Consider the following 15,315-nt stretch of genomic DNA (forward strand, 5'->3'; position numbering starts at 1 on the left):
AGAAAGAGGGCAGGGAAGAAGGAAGGAAGGAAGGAAGGAAGGAAGGAAGGGAGGGAGGGAGGGAGGGAGGGAGGGAGGGAGGGAGGAAGGAAGGAAGATGACTAGGAAGGGTCAACAAGGGTCCAAGCAGGGAAGACAAGGAAGAGATAGGGGACATGATAGTCACAGTTCAAGGATGCAAACTATAGAAAAACTAAAATTAACTCAGGAGGAGGAAACTTAGGAGATGTGGCATGGTGAGGGGCTGCCATGGAGTGTTAAGCAGCTCAGGACAGATTGAAGGAAAGGCACTTGGACTTGGAACTAAGGACTGGCCCAGCAAGAAAGGACCTGATCTAATGTAGTCTGGTTGATCACCCTGAGGGTAAAACAAATTAGAAGTGTAGACAGCAGTCCCCTGTGATATGTTGAGTCAGGCAGGGCTAATTAAGCAGACAAGCTGTGTCCTAGTAATTTACCTAGATGTATGTCATTTCTAACCCTGGGGTTCTTCTGATTGGCTTAAGTGGACAGTACACCCTGATTGGTTGCCTGGGTATATAACAAAGCGAAGCAGGAGTGTAAGTCTCCTATGAGCCTCTTAGGAACTCCATTGAGTTCTAGACACAAGCAAAGGCTCTGTAAGGGCAGCTGAGGTAGACATTTCTGTCCTGTTTAGAGGGTCCCTGTGCCCTCACTTTTATGTTCAGGGCTTTTCCTTACCTGTTCATGGTGAGTTACTTGGTTTTACATGTTTGAGATAAACACCTAACTCCAGACCATGTTGACTGAGTGAACATTGTGTTCTTTTCAGTCAGCTGCCATAGTGTGTAAAATACACTCCACTGCCTACGAACTCTTCCCTCGACAAGACTGGGAAGGCTGGCTCCAAGTCCTTAGCGAGTTTAGATTTTCAGGCCATGGTCATTTCTTTACCTCCATTGCCTTTGTTCCAAATGCCAGAACTAGTTTCCTTTTTGTAACAGTGAGCACAGTGCCATCTTAGACAACCTGAACTTTGAACTTCCTGACTCCTGACCCTGCCTGTTCAGCCAACTATCCTGTTTGCTAGCCCCCAAGCATGCTCAGCATATTGTACTTTATTTAAATGTCTCTAAAATTGTCCTGAATCCCGTCATTATTGCAAATGTAGGTATCACTGCTTCCTGAGTTTTATTTCTTATTGCCTTCAGGAAACAAATATAATTTTATCATAAATTGAATTGTAGATTATATCTACTTCAGTTCTAGCTAGAATTGTGGGTTTTATGACCCAACATTCAAAGTTTAATCGAAATAAAAGTCAAAACCCTGTTTTTAATAACTTAGAACAGATAAGAAAAATCAAGACTTTTTAAAATGTCCGATTCCAAAGAAAAGGTCTTGATTCATAAACTTAGAAAAGCATGCCATTGCCAAAACACAAAGTATAATCACTTCCTTGTTTAGAAATGGGGCATATTTTACTGGATAGGAAACAAAAATTTTCAAAGCAAAATTTAATTACTGACAATTATAAATGAGGAATCTTTAAAATATTACATAGGAAAATAAGAATAATTGAAATAATTATCCATAGCTTTCTAAGGAAGTCTTGTACCTTGTAGCCTAATTAGTGACCTTTGAAAGGCATTTTGGTTTTATGTATAAAGAATCACAAAAATGTTTTGACTCTTTAGCCTAATCATTCAATTCTGTCTGAGACGCTGGAAAGGTAGAAACTGTATGCTAATTACATCAGTGTTTACTAGAAGAAGGCTCAATGGCTTCTTTCAAGGGGGTGAAAAATATATTGCCTTGAATATTTAGTGATTCCTCTGAAAATAAGCAATGTTACAAGTGGGCTGTGTGTGAGTGAGTGTGTGTGTGTGTGTGTGTGTGTGTGTGTGTGTGTGTGTGCAAGCACCAAGACACATGTGGAAGTCAGAGAACAATTTGTAAGAATGCTTTTCACCTTCTACTATGTGGGTTATGGCAACTGAACTCAGGTTATTGGATTTGATGACAAATGCTTTTTCTTGCTGAGCTATCTCATTAGCCCTAAAGGTGTTTCTGATAAAATGGTTTTTTAGTGTTAAATACGATAGATCTCTATAAATTGCATTTCCTATGCATTATATCAATAAGAAATCTAGGGATCTTCCTTGACATGTACTTTTAACCCCCAAATCATTCCAGCTCTCCAAAAATTCTATTTTTCTTCAGCTCCACCATTATCAACCTATTTGAAATAAATAGCTTTTTCTACTGGACTCTATAGGTGCTCTGACTGGCCTTTAGTCCCATGCTGGAATCTATTCTCTGCCTGTACCTAAATGCAAATCCAGTGTCACACACACACACACACACACACACACACACACCATTACTTCATATGCGTACCACCACTTTACCTGACCCTCAAGTACTATACAAAACTGTGGCTGGATCTCTAGGCTTTCCTCTCATTGCTATACTCTACCTAGGACACTGCCTACAATTGATATTCTACTGCCTAGGATGTTGTCTTCTGCCTAGGACGCTGCCTATAGTTGACACTCCTCTTGCCTAGGATGCTCTTTGCAAAAACCTTACTTCTTCCACCTCCCACTCCATCATCTCAGGGAATCGTCACTGCTTCCCTAGAGCAGGTCCCCTTGTCACACCCTCTTGTGACCTCTTTACTTTTTTCTTATTTATGACTCATACATGCATAAACATTCCTACCCCAGAAGAATTTAAATTCCATGAGAATAGGGACTTGGCTTGTTCACTGTTCTTTACTGAGAGTTCAAATATGTATTGAATGCTTAAGTCACACGCACCACGGTTGCTTAGCTCATCTGTGTCATTGTGAGATTCTTGTGGCTTTCTCCTGTTAGACTTCAGTCTCCTGAGGAGGGGCCATCCTGCTCTACCTACTGTGGTACCTCCACACTGGCACAGTAGGAGGCCATCTCCTGGTGTATATCTGATAAATTTTCCATAACTATGTAAAATCACATAGAAAAGCCACAACAGCAACAAAAACTGTTAGAATTATAAAAATGTAACTTCTTTCAAAATGATAGTGTAATAAAAATTCACAATTAAACATAAAGAAATCACTCATTTAATACATTGTAATTATGGATTACATGTAACAAAAAGGCTAACTGTAGACATACTAGTTATAATTATTCTACTGTAAAAAATTAGATGTTTCTATTTTCCTCTACTGTATCCAAATGGCTATGTCATTTTTACATACCTGTAATCATAGATTAAATTCTGTTTTGTTTCATGCTGTACTTATTGTTCTAAGATTCTACATTGCCTATGTAATTATAGTTAGCAACTACATGGTATTCATTTGCATCAGTATACTTGAGAGTGGTTCTTACTTTAAGATGTATTTCCTGAAATAGAATTCAGAGTGTATAGGTATTCACAGAGAAATATAGATGAGTAACTTTACTGGCCACAATATGGTGATGGTCATGTCATACTTAACATGAGACTGACTATGATTATATTTTTACAAGAGAATTCGAGTTGTATCATGCCGGTAAGGGAGAAATCCCTCTATATAGATTTATACAGGGCACCCTAAGTCATGTAGCTTCTGAAGTAAGATGGATATGCTAGGAGTGGAGGAGGATGCAGGGTTTTGGGGAAACAACAATTAGAGACAGCTCTGAAAAAATGGAACTTCTAGACTTGTGAGGGACGTTTTAAGTGAAATACAAATATTGATTAGAAACAGATCCTGGGGTTGTCTTTATTCTGTTAGTACTGGAGATGGCAATAGAAGGAGTGGGTGACCAGGTAACAGGAAGTGACAATAGCAAAACGAGAGGCACCCGTGCAAGGCTGTAGGCTGTAGGCTGAACATATTCCTGCTGCTGCCTAATGCTTTTCAAAGTGCAAGTCTGGGCAGGATGACCCCTGGCTTCTCTAATACTTTTTATAAAACAGCAGTATCGTAGCCTCGAGCAGGAGTGAGTTACAGCCCTCTTGGTTCATTGGTTTTAACTCCAAAGTGGCCACTTGGCCATCATCTTGCTTACCATCTTCTTAGCAATGCAAAAACTCAACACAAGAGCCAGGCACGGTGGCTCAAGTCTATGACCCTAACACTTAGAAACTGAAGGAAAAGGGTTGCTGTGCGTTCAAAGCTCCATAGCAAGACCTCATCCCAAAACAAAACACAACACACACACACCCGAAATGCCCTAACACTTGTGCTTTCCAGAGGACCTTGGACAAAGGGTTACAGTTACCAGAAATTGAAATAATTCCCCAAACACTAGAAATCCCCAAGTTTGGAAACCAATAAGCTCACCATTTTCATCAGTGCTAAACCATCTGCTTTCAAGGTTGGCTGTGCTTCACCCAGGGCATTAAGCACCTATTACTTTCAGACACTTCTAGAGTCTTCTTGAGAAACAACTCACCTTGGAGAGGAATTAGTTAAGGACTTAAAACAACTTTTTCTTTGGAAAGACAGCTAAGTAAGGAAAAGCAGGGGAAAAGAAGCCATGTTAGGATTTCAGGTCTGAGATCTCAAAAGTACAGCCAGGTGCAGACATTCACTGTCTGGATTCTACTTTCATCCATCTCCAAGTCGACTGTCCTCTGCATCCTGATCGCTAACACTGTTCTCATTCACGGCCTTTGTGTTAAACAAATTTCACCATCTAAAGCCATGGATTACGTTAATAATCCACATGTTAGCTTTACTCGCAGACCACTAAACGGATGTGCACAGGTCCCATCTGTTATGTTCCCCACAGCCTACACGGGACCTCAATAAACATTTAGTTGATTAATGTTGCCCAATAAACACTTAATGTAATAATGAATAAGCGAATGAGTAATCAGAACCAGAATATTCCAGTTTCTACATGTCATTAGAACATCTTCCATTTAGTTGCTTTACTAGACCAAGTCTTAACACATTGCTCAACCAGGTTTCTTGTCATTGACTCTGTGATTATTTTAGCAACCAGAAGAAACCTTTTAGTTGTCATATATACAGAAGACTACACCATATACAGAAGAATGTGTGTAACTATGTACACCGTGGTCAAAAGGAGCGCTAACTATGGCAACTTTCCCTCAGGTTCTCAGCCTAGGCTGCTTCTCTAGTATGCAAAGTTCAACTCACTACCCGAGTCTGCTCCAATTAGGGATGGATTTGAGTACTGCACTGATATTTCTGTTTTGTTTTGTTTTCCAGCAAACTTCAGAAGACAAAGAGGGATATCAGATGGCTTCAAGGAGCAACTGGCGAATGGTTTGAAGAAATTCAAAGAAAGAAGTTTTGCAATGAAACAGATGTTAACCAGATGTTAAAGCCACCCCTTACATATAGGCTACAAAAGGGGGTGGCAAAAAATGGTGAGAAAGAAAATAAATTTCACTTTAAATGACCCTTTCCTTGCTTTGTGGTATAGTATCACAGACAGTGAGTCCAAGCATTTGAAGTTTAACCAATGGATGACTAAGGACTGTTATAAGGGTCTAAAGTTTGATATGATAGCGTATACTGCACAGATACCTGATTCGGCTCTCTGTGATTATGGGCAAATTATTTCTTGATAAACTTCAATATGGTTACCTCTGAGGATTCAATAAAATTATGTATGTTAATAAATACCCTAAGGGCCAAGGAGATGGCTCAGTAGGTAAACATTTACTGCACCAGTGTAAAGATCTAAATTCAAATCCTCAGAACCTACATATATCTGGACACAGTAAACCATGCCTACAATCTCAGCAGTCCTGTAGGAAGGGAAGGGACAGAGACAGGAGACTCCTCAGAAACCTCTGAACTGGCTACCCTGACACACAGCAGAGCAGCAAAACACCAAGGGAAGATAGGAGGGTGGAGACTGTTCAGTTAAGGTTCCCCCTGACCTCCACAACTGTCGTACATATCAACACACGAAAACTTCAAATAAAAAGAATTAACATGAGCTGATTGGGTTGGCCCCTCCCTGCCTTTAATCCCAGCACTAAAGAGGCTGAAGTTCTAGGATTGTCACAAGTTTCAGGCCATTCTGAGCTACAGAATAAGACCTTGCCCTACCCAATCCTAACCCTACACACACACACACACACACACACTGCAAAAAAAAAAAAAAAAAATGGAAAGAAGGAAAGGTAGAGAAGGCTGGGGGTTTCATAGCAGAAAGTAGAAAGCTGATGGAGCTGACACTGCCCTGGAGTCTTAATAGTCTCCAGAGTGGGTTGTAGTGAGAGCCTGCTGTAGTTAGTGAGTGCACAGTTGGCTGTGGCTGCCAGCCTGTCACTTAACTTTACCCACTCTGAATGAGGGTCATGGAACCTGTGTCCACAGGATAACTGTGGGTGTGGCAAACATTCAGAAACAGTAAACTCTAAACTAACCCCTGTTACAGAACTAGTCTTGTGGACTACTTTTGCATTTGTTGACATTACTAACATCCTGAAATGGGCAAAGATATTTCTGAATGTATAGATGGATGATAAAATCTCCAACTCTCATAACAAACCAATCAATCTGAAAGGACAAATCAGATTTTCAGTTGTGTGTGGGGTACGTATGTGTGGTTAGTGTTCTGCCATTAATCCCAGCCCCAACCCAAGACTCATGGTTTTAGACTGAGCATGTGTAGGCCATGGTGCCCTTGCCTTATCTTGAACTACAACATTTATAAAGTCAGTATTCACAAAAGGATTATGGTACTATGGTCTTTGGATATGTTGATAGGCCTTCAATTTAAAATTGCAAGCTCATATATAAGCTGTATGTTATATAAAGTTATATAAATATTATATCATATATACATATTACATGCATATACATATTAAATACACATCACATATCACGCATATCCAGAGTAGATTTTGGGAAAAAAATAAGAAGCACTCTAAATGGTTTTATTTTTCTTTTCTTTTTTGGGGGGGAGGGGGGTTGGGTTTACATGAAAACTCTCCATGGTTTCAAAGAACTGAAATTTTCTAAAATATATTTGGATCAGCAAGATATGAAATGAATGTGTCCCCTGCCTTGCTAGCTTGGATGTTGGACATCCATGTAGAAGATGTAATGAGAAAGACCTACAGAACTGGCTTCCCGAAAGGAATGCTGTACAGACTGCGCCCGTGACACAGCCCTGCAGAACCGTAGGAGTACAGGGCCCTGAGAAGCACCTCTGTCTTCTCTGCAGTTTTGATGTCATATGGGGGTGCTAACTACTCACAGACTTCAGAAGGAGAGGGAGACAAAAGCCACACTTCCTTCTTCCGCTAAGATTTATCAGAAAGCCAGACATAGCAGCAGATGCCTATAACCCCAGTACTCAGGCAGATGGATTGCAAGTTTGAGATCAGACTGCTCCCCTACCCCCACCCCCACCAGACTGGGCTTTATAATAATAAATTGTCTCTAACTTAAAATGACCAAAAAGTACATTAATTTGATTTTTTTTTTAAAAAATGGTCTCACGTAGCATAGGCCACCTAAAATTTAATGTGTACCTTGAGCTACCAAGTGCTAGGATTATAGGCAGGTAACATTCTATCAGGGATGTGTAAGGCAAGCATGCCGTAGTAACCTTCCAGTCCCTGTCTGCAGGTCTACAACTTTTTAACGATGCTTGCTTTTTTTTTTTTTTAAGATCCGATGGAATTACAAACACCAAGATCTAAAAGCCTAATAAACCAAAAACCATCTGTTTCTTCCCGAATGAGCTTTCGGTCATCCTTTGCTTCACTGTTCTCATTCAGACGACCTGCGAAGGAGACTCTGAACCTTCAGTCTCAGAGACCAAACCGGTGAGTTTAACTCAGGTCATATGACGCTTTCCTAGGTTCTCTAGTACAGAGGCAAATAGCCCGTTTGGTGTTCAGAATGTTCGATGTTCTTAGAATTGAAGTCTGGGTAGTCACGAAGAAGCAAACGGTACCTCACTCACTTCAGGACATCTCTTGAGACTGAAACTTGGCTTCCCTGAAAGCCAGCTTTTTAAGCAACTGCTACCACCCCGGGGTGGTGAACCTGGAGAACCATGGGTTAAATGTTGGGAAAGAGTTATTGACAATGTTCTGCTGAGTCTGGAGCAGAGTCTGCGCCTTGGCTAGGAAGATAAATTTAAATCACAGCTTTTCAGTGACTATGCGGTTTTGTCCATAAGTAGACCTGACATTGAAAGATCAGAAGAAAATAAGTGTCAGGGTGGGTAAACGAAGGGCGAAAAATCAACTCCCAAACAGAAAGGAAAATGAATTTGAATTTCAGAAATGCTAATGCCACTGTTTTTGAGTGGTTGCCCAGAATTTCCATCTAAGGAGAGGGAGGGGCTGCAGGCACCGGCGCAGACGTTCAGTTGAAGGCTGCAGAAATCAGTCCCCCTCTACTCCGAGTGTCATTGTGTACAGCTTTGTGACAAATGAGCGGGCTGAGCTGACTCCTGAGAATTTTCCGCGTGTCTTTCTGGTTGCAAAGCTTCCCACCCTCTTAAGGTGTTGGCTTGGCACGTGATGTGTTCCCTCACTGGCGAACCATTAAGATTGAGTTGCGGCGCTAAATCAAAGGTGTTGGAGGTCACTGTCCCTGAAAAACAAGCTGCAGCAAGCAGCTGCTGGGGCGTGTGATGAGGCTCTGGGACCTCACCGGGCACCAGAGCACCGGGAGCACCTGGACGGTTTACTTTCGGCTTTCACCTGACTGAAAGAGCTGAACAAAATGTAGATCTGTGGGACTGTACCTACCAGAACCTCTTGCCAGGCATATTCTTCATCGGTGAGTTGCTTTTTCAAAAGCAAAACAAAACATTTGGGGTAATAGTAATTCTGTTGTTTGGAAGATTTAAAACTGAAAAATATTCCGTGGTTGCTAGGAAGCATTTTTTTTTTCAAGGAGAAAAGAAGTTGATTGCCAGCATACGGGAGATCGAGGGTTTCACTGTGTTGAATCTTAAGAGACTGGATTTTTTTTTTTTTTTTTTTTTTTTTAAGGCAGAGTTTCATAGAGAGGAAGGAGATGGCTTAGGAGACCCGGGAAAGTGGAAGAAACGAGTTTACTCCATAGGCAGTTGTTGGGGTTTTGTTTTTTTCTAAGCTCACTTTATAGATTACTCCAAGAGTTGATCAACAACCATAAAAGATCTAGGATCGTCATTCTTGGTATGTGTTTTGGCCAGAGGGCAAACAGAAAACTTGCAGACTCTGTTCAGCAGATGTCCTTCTCAGATACCAAATTGACTCCTAACTTGACTGACAAAATACAGCCTGGAGATATGCAACCAAGTCATTACTTCAGTACTGTCCAGACATCATCGACATTTTTAAATACATCTTTCTTTCTTTCTTTTAAAAAATATTCATTTTTATTATTATTACTGTGTATATAAGAGAGAAAGACAGAGACAAAGCCAGAGAGGGCAAGCCTGCACCATGCCATGCATGTGGTGGCGGTCAGTGGACAACTTCCAGGAACTGGTTCTGTCCTACTGTGTAGGATGAGGATCAATCTCTGTCTGCAGCCTCGGCAACAAGAACTTTTACCCAACAAGCCGTCTTAACCACCCCAAGTACATCTCACTTTCAAACTTTGAATGGGAATATTTAATATTTATCTTAACAAGATCACTAATAGTGGTGTGTTTATTTATTTACTTGCTTTGTTTGTTTGTTTGTTTGTTTGAGACAAGGATATATACTGTAGCTTAGGCTGCCCTGGTACTCAGATAGCCCATGTTAGCTTCAGGCTCACACTGATTCTCCTGTCTCTACCTTGACAAATATTTGATCTACCAGGTCAGAATATAACAAAGGGTATATACTAGTGTTTATTCCTACAAGGTCTCACAGAATCATGCAAAAAGTACGCTCTCTTCATTTTCAAATTTGAACTTGACCTCAATGTCTAGATAGAAATCTAAATGTGAGGGAACTTTTTTTTATGTTGGGGGTGGGAGGTGTCATACCAAGACAGCTAATATGAATTCATGGGCTCTCTAGTCCCATGTAGCCTTTAACTTTAACAGTTCTGATCTTTAAAGTACAAAAGCAGCCTTTAAAATGTGTTCTAACAAGGAAGTTGTTCCTTGTCTGAACTCTGGGGAGGGACTGACGGGATCTGGGAAGGTCAGCAGAGAACTTTCAGGTTTCTACTTTCTCAAGCCGTCAAGGGTTTGCCAGGGCTGGACTGTCATGCTTGGTGCCCTGGAGAGTAAGTCAGCAAAGCAATTAAAAAAATTTTCCCCCCACTTTAATGGATCGTTTTAATTTCTTCTAGTATAATTTATGCTACGATGTTAATTTTTAAATCAACATACTTCTCAGTTTATTTATTTTCATCTTTTTCCCTTTTCACATCTTATTTGTGGTTATTGTAACAGATATTTGAGTATCAGGCACAAAATAAGTCAACATTGAAGTTATTAATATAGCCATAAGATAGGCATGGGTGAGACGGAAGCATCCACTCCTCTGGCAGAGAGTCCAGAGCAGGGCATCTTGATTTGACTTTCCAGAGCAGTATTTAGAGGAAAGGTAACCAGGTCAGGAAAAGAAAGGCAAAAACAAAACACCAAACTTTATATGCAGAAAATGAAACTCTTGATAAGCAAATTCTCCTCCTCTGCTTTCTCCTCCTCCTCTTCCTCCTCCTCCTCTTCCTCCTCCTCTTCCTCCTCCTTCTCTCTCTTCTTGGTTTGTGTTTTTGAGACATGGTCTCTCTATGTAGTCCTGGCTGTCCTGGGATTTACTATGTAGACCAGGCTAGCTTCAGAATCACAGAGCTCCATCTGCCTCTCAAGGGCTGAGATTAGATATGTATGCCATTTTCTTCTTTTTTTCTTTTAAGCTATTTCTTCTTTTAAGGGTTATTTTCTTCTTTTAGGCTTTGGGTGTTTGTTTGGTTTTGTTCTGGTTTTGAGATAAGGTCTTTTTTGTTGAAGCCAGGTTAGTCTCAGGCTCACTATGTAGCCCACACTGACCTTGAACTCCCAATCCTTCAGCCTCGGTCTCCTGGATTCTACAATTGTAAATGTATCCCACCATGCTCAGCTCTATGCTTTGGCTTTCCCTTGGAAATGACACTGGAGAGTAGACAACTTTTCTCAGAAAATAAAATGGGGAGGGGGCTTCGTAATTTGGCAAGATATCCTTGTTTACTTTAAGACCCAACTAGTAAAATTAGGATAGTTTCCCTCCTTACTCAGTTAATTCTCAACCCTGGTCCAAAACTACCATAGGATATGATGAGAAGACTTGAAAGAGAGAAATCAGAATCACGTAACTCATGTCTGTCCAAGTTTGTTATTATTCATTAGTGATATCTATTTCTTCCTATGCATAGCATATGGATTAAGCATTAGGTATCTATGTATAAGAAAAATAAGGTAACTGTAGGATTTTGTACTAACTGTGGTTTCTAGTAGCCATGAGGGATCTTAGAATGTATCCACCACACAAGGATAAGGGACACTACAGTATATGGGGTGTTGGTAGTGGTGGTGGTATATATTGTCTTCTCTTGTTTTGCTTTGTTGAGAGAGAGTGGCACACTGTAGTCCAGGCTGGCCTAGAACTCTATGTAGCCCAGTCTGACCTGGAACTCATTGCAGTCTTCCTACCTGAGCCTCCTGAGTATGGAATCTTGAAGTTTGGTTTCTTACTTTCAATGAACCAAAAAAATCCACAAGAACGCAGTGCTCCCACCCGTATTGTTATAAAAAGTCACACGGTTTCCATTTCTGCCTCAGACATATCCTCTTCCTCCAAAACTCACAGTGTGCCCCAGCTTTCCCTTTATGGTTTTTTATGTTACTTGGAAAGGATTGAATTGACCCAAACCTCAGGAAGAAAGAAACACATTTATGCTTACCTTCTATTTATTGCTATCCCATGTACTCTAGACAGTCTAACGTAATGCATGCAGCTCTCGTCAACACTTCCTGGAAGTGGGGCTTCCCAGGTCATGTTATAAGGTAGCTGGTGTGTGGCCTATGGCCCTCAGCCCCCACCACAAAGTTTCAGTACCTCTGCTGTCCCACAGGCTCCCTCCGTAGAGTTTAGTAAGTGTCTGTGGTATACACCCTGGGCACTCTGACCTTCGAAATAGCATCCTTAGCTATTCCTTTCTTGGTTCAGATTCCCAGTTACAGAAATGACTCCCTCCTGAGCATGATGAGGCAATATGTTCCAGCATGCTCCACCAGGAAGTCACGCCCTCAGGGAGCCACCAACCCTCTGTCCACCCACTATCCGAAAGCCACAACCATATGCTCCTCCTGGTTTTGGCAATTTCGGAAATATAGGGTTTCTTTTTTTTTTTTTTTTTTCCCATTGCTCTTTTCCTATGGTAATCCCCAAATGAAAACACAAGGGAGCAAGTTTGCAAAGCTCATGAATCATATGTACAGTTAAAGCCTCCTTTCCTTAGAGAATTCCCATGGTGTACGGCAGACTGGTGACTATCCCAGCATGGTTACACAGGGGCTGATAACTGTGACTTCTGGATGAGAATTGAAGCCCACCCTTCTGTTCCTTAAGGATGATTTCATTCCCTTCAATGCGAGGAGCTTTGGTGGATCCACCTAACCACTTCTCAGACATGCCCAAATTTGCCTGATCCATAGGGCGTACACAGCTTGGGCCGTTCAGCTGCAAACTCTCTTACGTAAGCAGAAAGGTCAAATACTATTTTGGAAAGTTAAAAGGCACATCGTATTTTCCCTGAATTTATATTCTGTGTGCCTCCTGCTCCCTCTTCCCTTCTTTCTCTTTCCCATTTTTCTAGTTGAAAAATCCGAGCTGGAATAGAAGACTCTAAGACCCTTAGCCAGAGAATTCCGAGTTAAAGAGATCTCTCCTTCTTAGGCTGTGATGGTGGGTGTGGTGCAGACAGATGAGCAGCTGGGAGAAGCAAGATATGGGGAGAGTCTGAGTTCCGCCCTGGGTAGCCTGTGGCTTCCAGTTGATCTGATTATCTTTATGAAGTTTGAGCCACGTGAACAGTTTTACATGAAGAGATGGTCAGATCCTGGCTTTGGAATATGATTGAGGCAGCACAAGGCTGAGAAGGGGGGAACTTCTTTATTTTTCTTTCTCCAGGATAATTGGGAAGCCCTGCAGCTTCTTCAGACAAAGCTAATGGCTGTAACAATTCCCGACATGGGTGATAACAGCCAAGGCAATAAATAGCTTTACTTTTGTGTTCTGTCAAGCTTGTATCAAAGTCCCACCCAGGATCAGACAGAGCATTTAGGGAAAGCGTGGACATAAAGCCAAGTCTCTTCCAGGAGGACTCTGTAATCTGATTGGCCCATGCTGTGGGTGGCTGGTTCACCTCAGAACTATTCAGTTTTGATTTGTTCCTTCATTTTTGTTGCTGTTTGTTTTTGGGTTTTGTTTCTTTGTTTATTTTGTTTTTTCCAGACAGGGTTTCTCTATATAGCTATGGAGTCCTGCCTGTCCTGAAACTCACTCTGTAGACCAGAATGGCTTAGAGATCTACCTGCCTTTTTGCCTCCTGAGTGCTAAGATTAAAGGCATGCACCACTGAATCTGTTCTTTATAACAGTCAAGGGTCTTAAGGAAGTTGTGTCCCTTTGAACTTACACAGGGATCTCATGTGGCCTAGCTGTGACCTAGGTAATAGCAGATACATTGTCAGATGTATCACGTGCTGAGCATCTGACGACAAGGATCCTCCCTCCAGGGGAACAAATAGAAGAAATTCTTAACATAGACTATAGGATCCAGGAGGCTTCCTGGAGAAAGAGGACCAAGTTAGGTGACTAAAAGACTAGAGTCTGTACCAAGCAAGGATGTGGTAGCCAGAGAACGCAGAAATCCATCTAGGTCACTGAGACTTGGTGAGTCAGCTCAAGTTGACCTCATCTGCTCTTCACTTTAGAAAGATCAATCAACTCAGTGGTTTCTCAGCCCAGGGCAGTGTTATGCCCCGGTGGACATTCAGCTTTAAAACCTTTCCCTTTTTCACAGATGACGTGAGGGTAGAGGTCAGGAGAGCTGAGGAACATTTTACAGTGACGGAGACAGAAGAGCACAGGAAAAGGAGTTTCAGCAGTGCCTAGGCAGAAAATCTTTGTTCCAACCTATAGAACAAAGAAAGATAGATAAAAGGAAAGAAAGAAAAGAGAGAGAGAGAGAGAGAGAGAGAGAGAGAGGGAGGGAGGGAGGGANGGGAGGGAGGGAGGGAGGGAGGGAGGGAGGAAGGAAGGAAGGAAGGAAGGAAGGAAGAAAGGAAGAAAGGAAGAAAGGAAGAAAGGAAGAAAGGAAGATAGGTAGATTAGAGTCAGTATCAGGAATGCTGGCATGATGGTGCATACTCGTAAGGCCCTTCTAGTCTAACCTCAGCTACATAGTGAGTGTCTTAGGGTTTCCACTGCTGTGAAGACACTATGACCAAGGAAGCTCTTATAAGGACAACATTTAACTAGGGCTGGCTTATAGGTTCAGAGGTTCTGTCCATTATCAAGGCAAGAGCATGGGAGCACCCAGGCAAACACGGTGCAGGCAGAGCTGAGAGTTCTACATCTTCTTCTGAAGGCTGCTAGCAGAATACTGGCTTCTAGGCAGCTAGAATAAGGGTCTTAAAACCCACGCTCATGGTTACACACCTACTCTAATAGAGCCACACCTTCTAATAGTGCCACTCCATGGGCCAAGCATCACAGTGTGTGTGAGACCAGCTTAGGCTACATAAGATCTTTGTCTCAAAAAATCAAAACAAAATAAAAATGAGAGCATACATAAGAACTGGAGAGGAGGAAAATTTATAATATGTAATCTTAGCTACCAATTTAACTGAATTTAGAATCATCTAGGAGACAAACACCGGGGCTGTATCTTTAACCACGAGCCCAAAACTCCTTTACCCCTTAAGTTGCTTCTTGCTGGATATTAGTCACAACAAGAAGAAAAGAAACCTCTACATTCCTGGGATGGCAAATATGAAAATGAACAGCTCTGTGCAGGATTTTGAGTAGAATTGTGACACTGTAGCAGTTGGATGTAGTAGGTAAGGAAGAAGTGGAGGTGCTGTTTCTTTTTTTTCTGCCTTGGGGAGCTAGGTAGATGGTGATGGACAACAGAGGAGGAGTGAATATGGGAAGCAGAATGACCTCCTTCATTCATTTACCTAATCAGACCACACCAGAATTCCACAAGACCAACACCGACAGTTCTCACCTTCATTCACATGCCTCATTTCTGTGAGATCAAGACAAAAATCAGAGGTCAAGAAGATTGACCACAGTGGAGAAGACATATATGGTGTGGGATCACATCTGAGGGACAGGACTCTAGCAAAAGTCTGGTTCAGTTTTCTGGAGTGAGTGACAGCTACATGATCCT

The 15,315-nt window shown here is 41.6% G+C and overlaps 1 protein-coding gene across 2 annotated transcripts in view; it reads left to right on the forward strand.

Moving 5' to 3' along the window:
• Positions 1-15,315, forward strand: part of Exph5 (exophilin 5) — an 81,029-nt gene that overhangs the window by 30,767 nt on the left and 34,947 nt on the right. Inside the window, exons 2-3 of one of the 2 annotated variants that reach the window (XM_021172238.2) lie at positions 5,180-5,340; positions 7,605-7,761. In XM_021172238.2, coding sequence (XP_021027897.1) covers positions 5,180-5,340; positions 7,605-7,761 — 318 coding nt within the window. Of the gene's footprint in view, positions 1-5,179; positions 5,341-7,604; positions 7,762-8,174; positions 8,729-15,315 lie in introns of those variants that run through there. The other variant, XM_029481705.1, reaches the window with a different exon arrangement.

The sequence above is a fragment of the Mus caroli genome, chromosome 9 (genome assembly GCF_900094665.2).
Source record: "Mus caroli chromosome 9, CAROLI_EIJ_v1.1, whole genome shotgun sequence".
NCBI lineage: Eukaryota > Metazoa > Chordata > Mammalia > Rodentia > Muridae > Mus > Mus caroli.